The sequence below is a fragment of the Stenella coeruleoalba genome (genome assembly GCF_951394435.1).
Source record: "Stenella coeruleoalba genome assembly, chromosome: 16".
Lineage (NCBI taxonomy): Eukaryota > Metazoa > Chordata > Mammalia > Artiodactyla > Delphinidae > Stenella > Stenella coeruleoalba.
Genome location: NC_137162.1, coordinates 28,415,185 through 28,434,226, shown reverse-complemented (window position 1 = coordinate 28,434,226; position 19,042 = coordinate 28,415,185). Strand labels below are relative to the sequence as shown.

General features: G+C 35.9%; 1 protein-coding gene across 4 annotated transcripts in view; it reads left to right on the top strand.

The window, feature by feature from the left end:
* Positions 1 to 18,445, top strand: part of CUTC (cutC copper transporter) — a gene marked incomplete at its 3' end in the record, with an annotated part of 30,056 nt that extends 11,611 nt beyond the window's left edge. Inside the window, exons 6-10 of one of the 4 annotated variants that reach the window (XM_079900652.1) lie at positions 1,843 to 1,976; positions 6,835 to 6,862; positions 9,161 to 9,217; positions 10,051 to 10,156; positions 18,268 to 18,445. In XM_079900652.1, coding sequence (XP_079756778.1) covers positions 1,843 to 1,976; positions 6,835 to 6,862; positions 9,161 to 9,217; positions 10,051 to 10,156; positions 18,268 to 18,445 — 503 coding nt within the window. Of the gene's footprint in view, positions 1 to 1,842; positions 1,977 to 6,834; positions 6,863 to 9,160; positions 9,218 to 10,050; positions 10,157 to 11,110; positions 12,419 to 18,267 lie in introns of those variants that run through there. The other 3 variants (XM_079900654.1, XM_079900653.1, XM_079900655.1) reach the window with 3 other exon arrangements.
* Positions 18,446 to 19,042: the final 597 nt, after the last annotated feature.

Genomic DNA, 19,042 nt, shown 5'->3' with positions numbered 1-19,042 from the left:
TGGCTTAAGCCAGATAAGATCATTCTGGAGCTAGGAGTGAGGTCAGCTTTCACAGATGAATATAAGATTCGTGGGCAGAGAGGGGGAGGGTATCTGATGAAGAATTGGGTACTATTAGGAAGAGGAGAGAAGAAATAGGTGCTGGATAATCAATGAACAGATGTTCACTATAGTGCACAAAATTATTGTACATTATTGATAGCTTGTCTGCATCAGAATGATTTCTAAAAAGTATCTGATAATTTTATATGAAAATACTTCTTATCTCTAAATCAGGCAGTTACAATTTCCATACATTTTTGCCTAGCATTGGTAAAATGGAGGAACAAGTGTGAATTTTGCCTTCAGAGGCACTGCCATTGCACATGAAAAGAAAGAAGTCTTCAATTTTTTTTATTTGATGATATGCATGAGAAATTATTGAATATTTTTTGTCCTTTTGAGTAAGCATCCAAAGATTAGGATGAGAGTGGACACTAGGATTTGCATCCATTTGTAGAAATTAGGTATATAGCATTTGTAATCCTTGTTTCTTTATGAAATGAGTAACACCAGAAAACTTTCTTGACTTGCTGTTTAGCAATGCTTCTCATAAACTAGCAATAACTAAAAGATGTTAGATCGCTTAAAAGTCAGAACTTTGAAGCTAGCCAAAAGAAAAAAGAAAAGTTTTAAAATATGAGGTAATTTAAATTAGTAAACATTTATCTGAAAAATATATAGTTTAAAATTTGATATGGTAAATAATTCAAAATAAACCCACCATATAGAATATATTTTTCTGTTCTTAAACTAAGAAAATCATTTCAAAGTTTTTGTCTTTTCCTTCAATAAATTTAGCAAAAATATTTCCATGTTTTTATATTGTTATATTGTCCTGTGCTCCACATTTTTTTCACTCATGTATTTAATATTATGACAGTATAATCACTGAGAAGGTACTGCCACCAAAAAAGGAAAATCCTCTGTGTTACATTTAGCTGCCTACATACACTAAAGGGTGAAAGGAAGGGGTCTACCGCCTAATCCACCATAGATTAGCACTTATGTATCATGTAGCAGTGCTGAGAACCAAAGCAGAAGTAGTTTTCTTTGGGGTTCCTATTGCCAGTTTCCTCAGTGAGGAGGAGAGAAGTCTCTTAGAAAGTAGGATGGAACTGAAACCTCATATAGTCTGTTGTAAACAACTTTCCTTATACTATGAGTCTTGAGTACATGGGATAAATGGATTAGAATAAAATTAGTCAATAATGAGAATGTGAACCAAGGCTTTTTCTAGAACTGGTGAGTGTAATGTTTTCATTCTGTTTGTCCAGTTTGTTTGAGCCCTTAGAGCAGACTCCCAAATTTGAGTCACTTGCCTGTTATGTTTACAATTTTACCATATCCAAGGGCTACTTGTGCAAATGTATTTAATAATTTTCTTAAAATCTTAAGTAAATTTATTTTAAAGAGAAACTTTATAACTAATGAAAAATGGAAACTTTTCACTTCTAATCTGCATTTAAGTAAATGCATCTGTTCAAATGCATACCATCTAAAATGATCCTGCATACCATTGGTGGCATGCTGACTGTGGTATGCTGGTAAACTGGTTCTCAGGAAAAAAGAGTCCTGATTTGTAGCATTTGTTGATTTCTGTGGTTTTGTACTTTCACCTTGACTAATTTCAGCTGCCAATGGATTGACAATCATGCTTGCAAAATTCCTGAATATTTAACAACTGACTCTTGCAAGCCAGGACAAGCTAGGTCCAGCATACCACTGTGTGTATACTACATTTTGGAAAGCACTGTATTAGAGATATCTGTTCAAAATTCAAGTCAGTTTTATTTATTTCAGCCTTTGACATGGTTCATGATCCAATGGCAGCTCTAGAGACCCTCTTAACTTTGGGATTTGAAAGAGTATTAACCAGTGGATGCGACATTTCAGCACTAGAAGGACTACCCCTAATAAAGCGACTCATAGATCAGGTACACACAATTTCCTTCCTTTCTTCCTAAGACGCTGTTGTGGTTACTTCTGATATTCTGCTGTTCAACGAGGTTGTGAAACTACATATTACTGACTTTGTGGTTACTCCATAGCAAGCAGGAAATAACATATTTTATAATTTTTATTTCTTTCACATGAGCATTTTTAGTAGCCAAGGCTCTTAAGATCAAATTATAGACAATGCCTAAATAACTGATCTAATCTGGATAACCACAGCAAATTTTACCTTTCTTCTGCCATCAGCGTTGCATAGTTTAAGCCATATCTTCTTACTGGCAACCTATGTATACTCAGGGGTTCCCACATAAAATTTGAGAAAATTATCATTTCGAGGTGAATTCTAAAACTAAAACTGGGACTTCCCTTGTGGTCCAGTGATTAAGACTCCACGCTTCCACTGCAGGGGGCACGGGTTCGATCCCTGGTGGGGGAACTAAGATCCTGCATGCCAGATGGCACAGCCAAAAAAAACCTAAAACTGTATCCTTCTCATTTCTCCCAAACTACCAAGATAGGAGGAAATACATTTTTCTCTTATATGATGTCCTCTTGTGAGTTCACATCATTTGTAGAACAGCCAGAAGATGGCTTTGTAATTGTAGTATGTCTGTGTTTTTCTGACACCCGTCCAGAGGCATTCTAAGTGAGTGAGTATGGACTTTGAGATGAGAATGTTCTGGATTTGAGACAGTTTTGACACTTGCTGTATAATGTTGAGTAGATTACTAGCGTTTAAGCCTCTGTTTCCTCATGTGAAATTGAGATAAGTTTAATATCTCCTATATAGGGTTGCTCTGAGGATTGGTAGAGATCAGGTAGGATTGGTAGAGATAAGAGATAATATAAGAGATAAGAAAGGCTCTTGGTAAGAGCCTTAGCAGAGTGCTTGATATATATTAGATTTTAATACATGTTAGTGTCTATAATTATTATTACTGCTATTATTAATAATATTATTTAGTGTTTTTGTGTAGACATCTGCTTATGTTTACTTTTCTATAACCATGAAAATAATTTTCAGAAATTTCACCTGAGGATCAGATAAATTTTTCTAGACTGGAACTTACTGGTTTTATAAATATTTATTAAGTATATATTAAGGTGCAGGACATTTGCCCTATGTTGGTGACCAAGGGGTGCCTGCGCACGCACGCGTGTGTGTGTCTGTAGTCATTGCCCTTACAAACTAGTGCACAACAGGCACTTTTAATAGAGTACTATATAAAAAAAAAAAGTGCTGTGGGAGCACATTGGAGAGGAATTAACCCCAGATTTGAGGGATTGGGATTAACAGTAGTTAGCTTCCCAGAAGAAAAGAAATCCACACTGCAATGTCTTACTCATTTGAAGGATGATTAGGAGCCATCAATGTAAAAGGGAATAGGGAGAGGGAGAGTCGGGGGGATGCTCCATGTGGACAAAACAGTATATGCAAAGGCCTAGAAACAAAAGTGAGCATCATTTATTAAGATATTGAAGAATGACTATAATGTTGAATGTGAAGAGAAGAATACTGTCCAGAGCCTTGAAAACTATTTAAGAGTTTGTATTTTATCCTTGGTGCACTGGGGAAGCCTGAAGGGTTTTAAAATAGAAGAATTGATGAGTCAGCTTTCCATTTTAAAATGGTTACTCAGTATGGAGTAGAGAATAATTGTTGTAGTCATATATTGCATTTCATAATATTTGTGTGTGTGTGTGTGTGAGAGAGAGAGAGAGAGAGAGAGAGAGAGAGATTTGTAATTTAATCACTGGTTGGCAGGAAGAGCTGGGTTAAATATGCTTATACACTAACTTTACTTTTTTTAAGTAAAAGTTATATGTATATATAACAGGTGTACAACATTGATGTTTTGATATACATATACAGAATGAAATGGTTACAGTCAAGATCATGTTCATCTGTTCATCTAGTTAACTTGTGTGGCGTGTGTGTGTGGTGAAAGTACCTGAAATCTACTCTCTTAGCAAAATTTTAGTATTCAGTACAGTTTTATTGACTGTAGTCATCATGCTATACATTTGATCTATAGACGTACTCATCCTACATAGCAACTTTGTATCCTTTTACCAACATCTCCCCATTTCCTTCACCTCCTTACCCCTGGTAACCACCATTCTATTCTCTGCTTCTCTGTGTTTTACTTTTTTAGATCCCACATAGAAGTGAGATCATGCTAACTTTACTTTTTGAAGCAGTTACTTAGTAGTATAATATACTGGTTAAAGCATAGGATTTGGGATTAGAAAGGTCTATGTTTAAATCCTGGTTTTGCCACTTATTAACAGTGACCTTGGGCAGTTTATCTAACCATCCTAAACTTCAGTTTCCTTACCTACAAAGTTAGCATAATAATAGTGCCTACCTCTTAGAATAGTTGTGGATTACTTCAGCACAAGGTCTGACACTTAGTAACTGCTCTGTATTGGTAAATCACTTTGATAGCCTCAGGTAAGCATATACTTCTAAATAATCTTTTATGGAAGGCCAAAAAAAAAGTGATAGAATTCATCTCTTTAAACATTTGTCCATGTTTTAGAAAGCTTTCAGTTGGAAGAAACAGTTACAGTAAGTATGACTTTTTTGCTCCTAAACTCATTTCAGCGTTCTAGATAGTAAATATTTAGTTTTGTGGGTATTTTGCTGTAGTCTGTTTGAGGATACTAAACAGCCTTGTTTCACTTATTTCTCTAACAATTATTAAATTTTGTGAAATAGCCCCCTCTCCCTTTTACTCTCTATTTCATTTCCTTGCTTTTTTATTCATTGTATGTTTAAATATTTATATTTTATAAATATACCTATCTGTTGTCTGTTTTCGTTGAACGTGAAAGCCCCATGAGAATAGGAACTTTCTCTTGCTCATGATGTCAGAGAGGAAAAACTTTTTCTTTACCCTCTTTTTAAAAAGAAAAGTGAACCCTCCTAGGTTCAGTATTAGAGATCCTGCAAATTAAACTGACAAAAGATAGATTTGCAAGAAAACAAGATTGTAATCACGTGTATATGTATGTATGGGAGTTCACAAAGAAATGTGACTCAAAGAGGTGCTTAGAATTGGGGGCTTATATACCATCTTCTAATAGGTAAAGGAGGGGGAAGAGAGCACTTAGGGACTTAGAAGTGGAAGGAGAAAGGGCCCTTATGGGAAAACAAATGACTTTTTGGAAAGATTATTGTATCCTTAGAAGAATAGATGGGAGATAGGATAGTTTTATGATATTGTCTGCCTGGGTGTGGTACTGATGAGCTGCTTCCAGAGAGGGGATTTATGACGGTTGAGTTCTTTTTCAGTTCTTTTGGGAGGCTCTGCTTTTAGGCAGATAAGGAATTTCAGCCTTTAGCTCAAAATAATTTTTATGCCACAGTGACATATTTTGGACCCCTTCAGTCACAGTGTTCTTCATACCTACAACAGAGTCTGGTACACGGTAGGCACTTAATAAATATTTGTTGGATGGATGGAGGAGCGAGTAAAGTGACATTTGATAAACACTTTCATGATAGAGCAATTTGATCAGGGTATTATTCTGCAAGTTAGTGAGCTTGTTATAACATTATATGTTATTTTTATTCTGTCATTATTACCTACTGCCACTAGAGTTTCTACTGAGTATGCATTTGTAAAAAGGTGATTTCCTTTTGACTTTCAGTGATACTGAGTATATCACCAAAATTTATTTAGGAAATGGGATGAAAATTAGAATAAAAGTAAGGAAATTTCAATACCTATTATCAGAAATTAAATCAATTCATGTAGTTCAGTTTTATTACTTAATATCCAATAAAATGGACCTATGGTTTTATTTAATTAGTATAATAAGCTAGGGAATTTAGTTGAGGACACATGATTTGAACAGATTTTTTTTCTAGTAATTTACGATTATGCTATTCTCTTTCTTTTCTGCTGAAATCTTACTTAAATTCAACTACTTCCATTCCATCGCATGCCAAGAACTCAGAATTAGTGTTATTTTTCAGTAGTGGCTTTTTTTTTTTTTTTTTTTGGGGGGGGTACATAGACCTCTCACTGTTGTGGCCTTTCCCGTTGCGGAGCACAGGCTCCGGACGCACAGGCCCAACGGCCATGGCTCATGGGCATAGCCGCTCATGGCATGTGGGATCTTCCCGGACCAGGGCACGAACCCGTGTCCCCTGCATTGGCAGGCGGACTCTCAACCACTGCACCACCAGGGAAGCCCTCTTTTTTTCTTTTTTAAAAATTTTATTTTATTTATTATTTTTGGCTGTGTTGGGTCTTCGTTGCTGCGTGCACACTTTCTCTAGCTGCGTTCGTTGCGGTGCAGGGGCTTCTCTTGTTGCGGAGCACAGGCTCTAGGCATGCAGGCTTCAGTAGTTGTGGCACATGGGCTCGGTACTTGTGGCTTGTGGGCTCTAGAGCACAGGCTCAGTAGTTGTGGTGCATGGCCTTATTTGCTCCGCGGCATGTGGGATCCTCCCAGACCAGGACTTAAACCCGTGTCCCCTGCATTGGCTGGTGGATTCTTAACCACTGCGCCACCAGGGAAGCCCCCAGTAATGGGTTTTCTTAAGATGGTGTGATTATTTAGTATTTATATTTTATTCTCCTATTCTTTGTGTTTATAACAGTACAAGTCTTTAAAGCAATAAAATAAAATAACCTTTCTGGGCAGAAAGAGTTACTACTCTGAACATTTTACTTACCCAAGATCCCAAAGAAATAGAAAGATCTATTGAAAATTAGATACTAGTAGTAACTTAATAAATTTAATATAATTATGTTTCTGTTTTGCTGCCTTATTATCCCATGTAAGAGAAGGATATTAAAATTGTTTATTTTTTTCTTTTTTCAGGCAAAAGGCAGGATTGTGGTAATGCCAGGTATTTATTTATCTATCCGTTTACTAGTGTAACACTATAGTGAGGAAGAGCAAAAGAGGCAGGACAGTATGGGGGGTAGTATTAGTACATGGTGTTCAGAAAGAATATATAATTTGATTAAAATGTTTAAGATTGGGGGATCTGTGCTGCAATTTAAAACTACATGAGGAACACTCTAGTAGGGTTTCACTCAGAGAAGAGCAAATAAGGATTGGGGTTTCTCCATGTTTGCTTTCCCATAGTATACAATTTTGTGAATGTAGATGTTCATTTCTGGTGAGGCACACCAAGTTTGATGCCGCTACACTGCATTAGGGCCAAATGTCCTAGTTGTTGATAAGGTATAAGCAAACATAGGTAACGCCCCTGGATAATGTAATACTCAGTTTCTGAAAATCTTTGATCACAAAATTCTTCCTTGTAGTCAGAACAGTTGGATCACATACTTCTAATGATAACTCTAAGATCAATGAAGTACATAATGGCTCATTAGAAGTCAACAGTTTTTTAAGAATTAGATAAGATGACCTAGATCCAGAATGAGATTAATATAAAGACAATCTTAATTTTTTCTTATTAAATTTCTCAAACGTATAAAAAAGAAAACAGCATTATGAATACTCATGTACTCAATTTCTATATTTAACATTTTATCACATTTGTTTCATCTTTTTTTTATCCTGAGGTATTTTAAAATTAAATTAAAGGCATTATAACATTTTCTCTTTATACGTCTCTAAAAAAATAAGGGCATTTTACTCTAACCGCAATATCATTATCACATCTATCAAAATAAACACTAAATCCCTAATACCATTTAATACTCAGCCAATACTCTCCTTTCTCTAATTGTACCCAGAATGTTTTTTATAGCTGATATGTTCAAACCAGGATCCAATCAAGGAACAAGTATTGCACTTGGTTTTTATCTTTCTTAATATCTTTTAATATAGAAGTTTTCCTTTTCTTCTTCTGCTTTAAAAAAAATGACATTTAAAAAGTTTGAACTACTTACCCAGTAAAATGTCCTAGTTTCTGGATTTATCAGATTGTTTCCTTTTGATATTGTTTAGCATGTATTTCCTAGACTAGCCTCTGTATTTTCCTATAAACTGCTTGTTTAGATTCTGGTTAAATATTTTTGGTAGGAATACTTCATGGATAATTCTGAATACTTCATATTTCATCACATCAGAAGGCATACAATGTCTGGTTGTCTTAATACCAGTGATGCCAAGACTGACCAGAGGTCAAAATGGTGATAGTGAGATATAGGCCAACTTTTAAAAAGAGGCCAAACAGACAGACAGTGTCAGAAATTTAGGAAAGCTTTGACTTGTAGCAAGTTCCTGAAACATGAGCAAAAAGAAAGCATATATTATTTGTTAAGTTGAGACCCTTAGTAGATTAATCAGGGAATGTTAAAGAAACTTAATTGAGTCTGATGCATTTCCATTTAAGACTAAATATATTTATACTTGACAACTAATACCCAGACTTAAAGACAGTTGTTAACGTAAGATTGCCTTTGCTTTATATGTAATTATTAAGTTATGTGCTATGTGCAAGGCACTACTTGGGATACAGATTTACACAAGAAACTACTTCCTCAAGAGGCTTACAGTCTTAGGTGAAAAGATGTTATATCCAAAAATATTTGTGATTATTTAACAAACCTCACCAAGAAAATGCTAATTATATGACAGGTTCTGTGGTAGGTGTAAAAACACAGAAATGTATATGAAGTAATCCTTCTACTTGAGGAGCTCACCAAATAGATCTATAAACAAATTATAACGATTTCATGTAAGTAATTACCAGCAAGTAAAAATTCCTGGGTAAGTCAACCTGAATGCCTAATGAGTGTCCATTATTGGGAAATATAAAGATAACTAGAACATAGTAGCTCCCCTCTAGGGACTTTCATAATGAAGCTTACAATATAATTTAAGCTCCAGTTTCCTTATCTTTATAAAGAGCGGATATTGAACTAGCTGTTCTTTCAAGTCCCACCTGTTAGTCTATGTTTGGAAAATGTATTACTTATGTTCTGATAACTGAGCAACGTGTGTTTCAGTGGCCAGATATTTTGTTATTTATTAGAAGGAAATAATGTATTTGTCTTTTAATCCTTACAAGTTTGTGAAGTAGGCAATACTATCCCTCTTTGGTGAAAAAATTGAGGCTCAGTGGATTTAAGTAATTTATCTAAGATCACATAGCTGTGAAGGGCCACAGTGGTAAAGCCAGGATTCCAATCTAAATCTGACTTCTCAGTCTGTTCTTTCTGCTTCTTAGGGCTCAGTGATATTACTGTACCACCAAGAAAAAGAGTTAATGAGTCTGAAAGAGTGTGTAAGTCAAGTTATTTTAGTAGCTTGAATAGCTTGAGATAAAAAGTACATATTTTAATGGTCATTTAAAAATATGTATTGAATATGTCCTATATAGTAGGAGAGAATGATATCAAGATGAATAAGCTGATTTTATATTTATAATCTGGTATCAGTTCAGAATATTATTCTTTATATACAGACATTTAAGAGATTGTTCATTAAAACAAATGAGTCATAAAATACTTGATTGTGCAGTTTTAATAAAGTAGAATCAAAATGAATCTGAATCTTCTTCTGTAAAATGAAACAAAAAGTTGATATTATAATAAATAAGCTGTATAACACCTTGCATTATTCCCATTGCCAGTGAGATCTGTGTGTTCATCAAATCCTGGGCCAGAGAAAGAACCTTGGAGGTTTTCTCTTTGAGATACATTTCTGAGGCTTTGCTTTTGTGACTTCTTCCTCAAGTCTATCTTACCTTTCATTTCAATTTGATTTTGCTTTAATTGAGGGGAAGCAGGGCTAGAGCACTCAGTGATTTTCCTTGCCCTGGAGTAATCTTTATAGATTTAAAATCGGTAACATATAGCATTGTTATATAAACCAGTGGGCATGTAAAATTCTGTCATAAAGGTGCTTTGACCTTATCTTTTGTTCTTCAGAGTCTGTAGTCTTGCCTTTTCATCATTTTTTTTCTAAATTCATTCTAGCTGAGTAAAGAGAGAATAATTCTCAAATCAATGAGAAATTTCAGTATGGAGGTTCCAGGTAGAGTTGGCAGTCATATTATTCATTAAATCTTATATGAAAATATATTCTATTTAATATATTACTTATTCTTTCCAACAGGGGGTGGCATAACAGACAGAAATCTACAAAGGATCCTTGAGGGTTCAGGTGCTACAGAATTCCACTGTTCCGCTCGGTTGGCTAGAGATTCAGGAATGAAGTTTCGGTAAAAATATATTCTTTGACTCCTACAAAAATGAATGCAGTTAATCTTTACTTCCCCAAACAGGAAAACCTTAGTTGATGGCATGATTAATGAATGGAATGTTGTGATTAGTATGTAAGTATTACAGTCATTTTTGAAGTTTTTTAACTGCAGAGTGGTTCTTTTCCTGCCTTAAATAAGCAGGCTCTTCTGAACACAGGCTAACCTTCAAAGCCTTAAGGCATTGCTGAACTTAGACCAGTTAATAATAAATTCTAATTCAGCAGCTAAGCTTCAAATGAATCAGATATGTATGTGTGGCCATTCACCTGTGATTTCCTTTAGCAAAGTTAATAACTATGGTGTAAGGATTGAAGAGCCGTAGTCATTTTTATCTTTCCTACTGTTAATACTTAAGTCTTTCCTCACCTTTGCTCTCTATTTTCAGTTATTTTATTTTTATTTTTCAATTTCTTTAAATTTTATTGTTTTTGGCCACGCCGCACAGCTTGTGGGGTCTTAGTTCCCCCAACCAGGGATTGAACCTGCACCCTTGGCAGTGAAAGTATGGAGTCCTAACCACTGGACTGCCAGGGAATTCCCTATTTTCAGTTATTTGGAAATTATATCACTATTAAGGAATTTAAACTATTATGTGTTCTTTTTATTATACTTGAGAGGACTCCTATATTTAATAGTTAATTGTTGATTATTTCTAAGTTGGAAAAAATGAAATGTAAAAGAAGCAAGAGCCTTAGAATTTACAACTCCAGATATAAAATCAAGTATACTATCTGATAGATTTAGATACTAGATGTTTCAAGTAATTAATAAAAATTATAAAATATAGTAGTTCAGGGTCCTTGACCTAACTTTGTTCTTGAGCCTTGAAATTGCCTGTAAAATGAAGTGCCAGTAGGAGGGCTCATTTAACAACTTATGTAATTATCTGTTCCTTTATTACTTCTATTGCAGAAATTCCTCTGTTGCTATGGGAGCCTCTCTTTCTAGATCAGAATATTCTCTAAAGGTAACAGATGTGACCCTAGTAAGGACTTTGAATGCTATTGCAAAGAATATTCTGGTTTAGCCAGACCTCTCTGAGAGAGATGGATATCACTGGACAAAGGTAGAAGAATAGTCTACAGTTCTCTATGACACAGCTTTAACCTTCTCTGGCCAGGACAGTCACAGTCTTTGTTTTAAGTCTTACATTACCATGGAGAATGTTTCCAAGAAGAAAAAGAACTTGAAACAGATTACAGTCATTTCCTTTGCTTAATCTTGTCGACCATCTCCATCATCATGGTTAAATCTGGCCTACGCTTCTTCCACAAATGGAGGCTTAGTCTGTTTTCAGTGGAATTAACTGATGAACTGGGAAAATTCAACTGCAAAGTATGAACATTCAACTCAGATGTGACTTCATGGTCAACTCAGTAGCAGTATTTTGCCTTTTCATTTGTAAAATAAAAATTGCCATTCTATTATGGTAGTAGAGTCTCTTACTCATCTGTAGCCAAGTATTAAAGGGAGGATTTTTTTTTTAATTTTATTTTCTCTTTTTATTATGTACCTTTTGGATCCTGGGCAGGATACTAAGGATATAGAGTAAATGGTATAGCATAAAAATTCCTAGACTTGGGAAGTAGGATGTAAAAGTTCCCAGACTTAGAAAGGCAGAAGTGATCTCTGTTGTTCATCAGGTTACTTCTACCTCTGCTCCCAGATAGAGAAATGGCTTAACTATGAGGTTCATCTGACAATGTACAAAGATCTATAGAGAACTGGAGGAGGTTAGGAAGGTTATCAGAATAGCTGTTTCTTTCAGCTGAGGCCACAGATATGGAGACTGGATTCTAGTGATGAAAATTGCTTTTCCTATGGGCAGGTCCCAAATGGTGAGGTTCATTTCTAGTTTTTTCTGTCACTTCCATATTTATTATCTCATTTTACACAGACACCGCTCTGGTAATAGAACTGATGCTTCTGTATTAGGAAAGTAACTGAATCATAATACGAAGAGCTTGCCCTTGGTCATGAGGCTAGTTAGTGGAGCCTCTATAAATAGCATGCACAAACTTGGGTACCAATGAATGTGTATACCAAAAGTCTTCCCTTTCTTTTAATGTGCCCCTTCCCTCACTTTTATTTATTTATTTTTAAAAGATTTATTTATTATTTATTTATTTATTTTGGCTGCGTCAGGTCTTAGCTGTGGCACGTGGGATCTTGTTGAGGCATGTGGGATCTTTTGGTGTGGTGCGCAGGCTCTTCGGTGTGGTGCACAGGCACCTCTCTAGTTGTGGCGTGCAGGTTTTCTCTTCTCTAGTTGTGGCGTGCGGGTTCCAGAGCGTGTGGGCTCCATAGTTTGTGGCATGCAGGCTCTCTAATTGAGGTACGTGAGCTCAGTAGTTGTGGCACGCGGGCTTGGTTGCCCTGCAGCGTGTGTGATCTTAGTTCCCCGACCAGGGATCGATCCTGCGTCCCCTGCATTGTAAGGTGGATTCCTTACCACTGGACCACCAGGCAAGTCCCCCTTCCCTCACTTTTAAATCTTAACTTCTTTCCTCACTTTCTCAGGTACGATTTCAACATAGAATATTTGCCAAGGAATTTATGAGAAATGAGAGGCAAACTATTTAAAAACTAATAATAACCTCAGTGGTTTCTGTTAATATTGGTTTCTGTTAATATTGGTTTCTGTTAATATTGGTTTCTGTTAATAGTTTTAATATTGGCTTTGGAATATAGAAAGAGACATGTAAGTATCATGTACACATGCACGCACATCATGTTTAGTATTTTGGCCTAACCCTCCCCCATGCTTGGACTTCACTGTATGATCTTCCAGAGATAAGAGCAGGCTATGTTATTATCTCTATTTTATTTAGACAGATTAGCTAGGGATCTGAGAGGTGCTATGAATTGCTCAAAATTTAGTAACAAATGAATGTTGTTTACAAGACTTGAATGCTAGGCTACTAACCTCTAAGTCTTATGCTTAAGGATGCTTCTGGTATCTGGATGTAGTACAGAGAGCAATACTCCTGGGCAAATCAGACACACCTGGAATCATATCCTCACTTCCAGTTTAAGTTAACTTAATTTTTTGAACTTTAATTCCTTTATCTTTAAATCAGTACTAATAACTAAACTATGGCTTCTGTTTTAAGGATATATTAAAACACCAAGTACATAGTATGTACCCATTAAAGTTCTTTTCTTCTAGGTTAGTTTCCTAGTATCAGTCTTTGATAGTTTAAAAGTCCTCCCAGGAAGCTAGGCATTGAGTACTGAAACCGATAGTTTGTGCCCTCCACTATGTGACTATAAAAGCATAAGGTAACCCCTTACCTTGAGTTTTTTTTCTACACATTGTCCTGTTTTAAAATATTTACTCATTATTTCATGTATATATGTCTTCTCATCAATATTATAAGCATTTTGAGACTAGGGAACCATGTCTTCATATTTTTATATATTTCTCATTACAACCATCAATTGTGTACTCATACTGTTGATTTACTTTGCTAGTGGAAAAAAAGCACTGGATTGAGAATCAGGATTACTGACTTCAGGAACTATGCTAGATATCTTCAGTTTGCCCCATCGAGATCCACTTTTCACTTTGTTCTGTAAACTGAGTCCAGCAACATAAAAAAGATTACAGTAAGTCCCCTACATATACGAGTTGTAGGTCCAGTTTGTTCATAATTCCAGCAAAGTTAGCCTAGGTACCCAACTAACACAATCGGCTATATAGTACTATACTGTAATAGGTTTATAACACTTTTCATACAAATAATACATAAAAAAACAAACAAATATAAAAAATAAAGAGAACGTTTTAAATCTTACAGTACAGTACCTTGAAAAGTACAGTTGTACAGTACAACAGCTGGCATACAGGGGCTGGCATCGAGTGAACACCAGGCAAGAAGAGTTACTGACTGGAGGAAGGAGAGGAGGTGGGAGATGGAAGAGCTGAAAGATCATCAGCAATAGGAGACAAAGGGCAAGCTGCAAATTCACTCACACGTGACATTGATGGCACAGGTTCTGGTTCCTTGCTGGATTCAATTTTATCTACCCTCCTGAAAAAACAATCCAGTTATGTCTGGGTAGTAGCTCTTTTTTTCTCATCATACCAGTACCAGCTACATCACCACTGCTTTTATGCTTGCTTCCAGACATCCTGGGCTTGAAATAAAGATACTGTACTACTATACTCTAAACAGAACTGTACTGTACAGTAAAGTACACAAAAGCACAACCACTTGTAGAGGATGCACGCATGTGACAATGTACACCGGACAGGTAAACTAATTTACGTGATTAGACATGCGAATGCATGTTCACATCTTTGAAAGTTTGCAACTTGAAGGTTTATATATAGGGGACTTACTGTGTACTCTATGACCAAATAGGATTTATACCAGGAATGCAAGGCTGGTTCAATATCCAAAATCAATCAATGTAATGCACCATATTGATAGAATAAAGCACAAAAGTCACATGGTCATCTCAACACTTAAAAAGCATTTGACAAAATCTAACACCCTTTCATAATAAAAACACTCAGCAAACTTGGAATAGAAAGGAACTTCCTCAACCTGAAAAAGATCATCTGTAAGAAAACAGAATATATAGCTAACATCAAACTTAATATTTTCTCCCTAAGATCAGGAACAAGACAGGGTGTCCACCCTTACCACTTCTACTTAACATTGTGCTAGAGGTCCTAGCCAGGGCAATTAAGCAAGAAAAAGAAATAAAAAGCATCCAGATTAAAAAGGAAGAAGTAAAACGTCTTCTATTTATAGGTGACACAATCTTATATATGGAAAATACTTTTGTGTGGAAAAGAATCCACACAAAAATTTTTTAAAGTTGAGCAAGGTTGCAGGATATAAAAATCAATACACAAAATCAGTTGTATTGCTGCACTAGCAACTAACAATCCTAAAATGCAATTAAGAAAATAGTTCCATTTATGATAGCATCAAAAATGACAAAATGCTTAGGAAAAAATTTAATCAAGTGCGAGACCGTACATTGAAAGCTACAAAGCTTTTTTTTTTTTTTTTAAATTTTTTGGCCACACCCAATGGCATGTGGGATCCTAGTTCCCTGAACAGGGATCATACCTACACCTCCTGCATTGGAAGGCACAGTCTTAACCACTGAACCACCAGGGAAGTCCCTACAAAGCATTTTTTAAAGAAATTTTTAAAGATCTAACAATAAATAAATAGATGGAATGACATCCCATGATCATAGATTGGAAGACTTGATATTGTTAAGATAGCAATATTCTCCCATTGGTCTACGGATTCAAGGCAATCCCTATTAACATCCCAACGGCCTTTGTGGCAGAAATTAACAAGCCGATCCTAAAATTCATCTGGAAATGCAAGGAACCCAAAATAGCCAAACAATCTTAAAAAGGAACAAAGTTGGAGGACTTACACTTCCTGATTTCAAAACTTACTACAAAGCTACAATAATTGAGACAATGTGTTACTGGCATAAAGATGAATATATAGCTCAATGCAATAGAATTGAGAGTCCAGAAATAAACCCTTTTACTATAGGCAATTGATTCTTGACCAGGGTGGCAAGATAATTCCCTGGGGAAAGAATAGTCTTTTTAACAAATGGTGCTGGACCACTGGATATACACTTGCAAAGGAATGAAGTGGGACCTTACATCATGTACAAAAGTTAATTCAAATGCATCATAGACCTAAGTAAAAGAGCTAAAACATAAAATTCTTAGAAGAAAACTAATAAATCTGTGTGAGCTTGGGTTAGGCAAAGCCTTAGATACGACAAGAAAAGCACAAGTCACGAAAGAAAAAATAATGCTTCAAAGGGTAACATCAAGAAAGTGAAAAGACAGCCTACAGAATGGGAGAAAATATTTGCAAATCATATATCTGATTAGGGGCTTGTATCCAGAATGTATAAAAATACTTAGAATTCAACAATAAAAAGACAACCCAGTTTTAAAAATGGATAAGGATTTGTGTAGACATTTCTCCAAAGAAGGTGTACAGTTGGCCAACAAGCACATGGAAAGATGCTCAAAATCATTAGTCATTAGGGAAATGCAAATGAAAATCCCACTGAGCTGCCACTTCCCACCCACTAGAATGACTATACCCACCAAAAGACTGACCATTATCAAATGCTGGCAAGGATGTGTAGCAAGTAGAACTTTTGTGTGCTGCTGATGGGATTGTAAAATGGTGGAGCTGCTTTGTAAAATAGTCTGAGAGTTTCTCAAATGCTAAACATAGAGTTGCTATATGGCCCAGCAATTCCATTCTTAGGTTAATATAATATATAGTATAATATAATATAATATAATATAATATAATATAATATATATATCTCCAAGAGAATTGAAAATATGTCCACGCAAAAATTTGTACATGAATATTCCCAGCAACATTACTCATCTTTCCGAATTAGAGAATAACCATTTTGCAACCCCTAATGAAATAAATCAGTCAGAGACTATTAATGCTGAAACCATTAGGTAAAAGGTTGATTGGGGACTGAATATCCAAATGGTGCCAAAGTATCACCCTATGGGTTATTTGCTAGTCATGAACATAGAAACTTGACATTATAATGGAGCTATATGGTTGTTACCATCTTAACCCAGTAATCAAATTTAACATTACCAGCAATGGAAGAGTATACTGCTGAAAGACAGGATTTGAGGGGGGAAGAGGTCAGCCAGTGTGTATAACCTGTGTTAGGAAATTGCAATTGGGAAGTCACCCAGGTGCCTCAAAGAAGAGCTAAGGGTTGGACCACCTGGAAAGTGGCTGTAACAAAGTGTGATGGTTAGCTATTGATCAAACAAGAGTGAACTATAAACAGCACCAGCTCAATACGGTGACTAACCATCCCAATTTTCTTGGAACTTTTTCAATTTTACCATTGAAAGTCCCATATCCTAGGAAATTCCTCTGTGCCAGGCAAACTGGGCAAGTTTGGTCATCCTACCAGATCAGTAAAATTACCTTTGCCTCTTTTCCCCGGGTCCTCACCTCCCTGCCCCAATCCTGGAATTTATAGGGGAGAAATTGAATAACAAGGAAAAATGATAAAAAGAATGACACTTCCCTCCCCAGCAGTAGCTGGTCCCTGAGCCAAGAAAGAGGAAGGACTTTAAATTGGGTGTGAGTTTCTTTTGTGGGTGGTAAAAATGTTCTAAAATTGATTGTAGTGATGGTTGCACAACTCTGTGAATATGCTAAAAACCACTGAATTGTACACTTTAAGTGGGTGAATTGTATGTAATTTATATGTTAATAAAGCTGCTTTTTAAAAGTAAATGTGAGAGAGTTTTAAATTAGATTAAATTAGCTTGGACCTTTTAAACCTGAGATGTGGTCAAGGGCAGAGAAGGAGTTTTGATACAGCATGGTTGAAGACAATGGTAGAAGCAAGATATCATTTCTTATTCGTTTTGTATTTAGTTTACATCTTTCAGTAAGATGGCTACACTGGTTGAATGGATTTCTGTTCCCTGCAACTGAGAGTTGTGACTAAGACACCTGAAGAATATTCATTCCATCTGTTCCTGTATAGATGCTAAATTTTATCCTTGGATAAAATCACAAAGAGCTCTGTGTTTGGATTGCATTGCTCTAGTCCCTCATAGAATTAAAAAAAAAGAAAATCAAACCACATTGGCATTATGCCACTGGTCTATATTGGAAATGTAATAGAAGACAGTTGTATAAAATACAACTGTGTTGTTGAGGCCCTAGAGGACATTTTTTCTTAAGTGTTAGTCTGGGGAGTAGCTGGGCTTCTGAACAATTGGTTTGTTTATATCTTATGTATATGGAATTACGTTGTTATCAAGACATTTTATTTGCCTATCTTTTCCTTTCTGAAGCTGCCACTGAAAGATAATGCTTTCCTGATAGGATTGTCAATCATATAGCTCTCCCTGCTCATGGGAGAGGGCACGTTTACCCAGGCTAACCAGTTAGAGTGCCTCATTCCTTTGTCCATATTGTTTAGTCTAGAGATGGGAACACAACACAAAGAGGGCCAAACAGAATCCAACCAAGGATTTTTTTCTGGTGTTCTCTTTTCACTAGAATCACTGGCTGTAAGATCTGTGAAACCATAGAGCTTTTGAGGCCATCTTTGCCAGCAAGTGAAAAGAGGCCACCTGAGAATGAAACCAACACACAAGTAAATGTCCTGAGAACCTTGTTTGAGTTTTTGGACCCATCTGTGCCTAAAGCTAGTTCCATTCACAGAGTGTTCTATTAAATGAGCCAATAAATTTCCTTTTTGTATTTATGCCTGTTTGATTTGGGTCTTTGACACTTGCAACCAGAAGAGGCCTGACTGATACAGCTACTGATTCAGAGTTCCTCTTTCGACTGATGGAAGCTCCGAGTCAAACTTGTATCCCACAGGTAAACAGGATCATATTGAATAAATTTTGTGTAGTGGGCTTGTCCCTTGTTTTATCTTTTTCTATCCTTTTTTTCCTTTACTCATTTTATCTTGTTATATTTTGTGTATTTTTGTAAGTTGCTTAAAATCCTTTTTATAATAAGACACTAAATAGTAGACATTGTTTCCCATATTATCCTGAATCTGAATTGGAAAAAAAACTAAGAGTTTATTCCTAGTGGACATCATTGATTTCCTACCGAAACTTTCTCTCTCATTTCTTCTCCCAGTTCTGATTTTGTTGTAGCAATCACTCTGCATGTAGCCCATGTAATTTAGGAAAGGCTTACCTCACCCACAACTTCAGGTATGGGCCTGAGTAATCTAGGGATAACCTTATTTTCCTTGTCAGGAATTGATTCAGAAATTTGGGCCATTGGGATGCCAGGAGAAGGTTGCTAGTGGCTT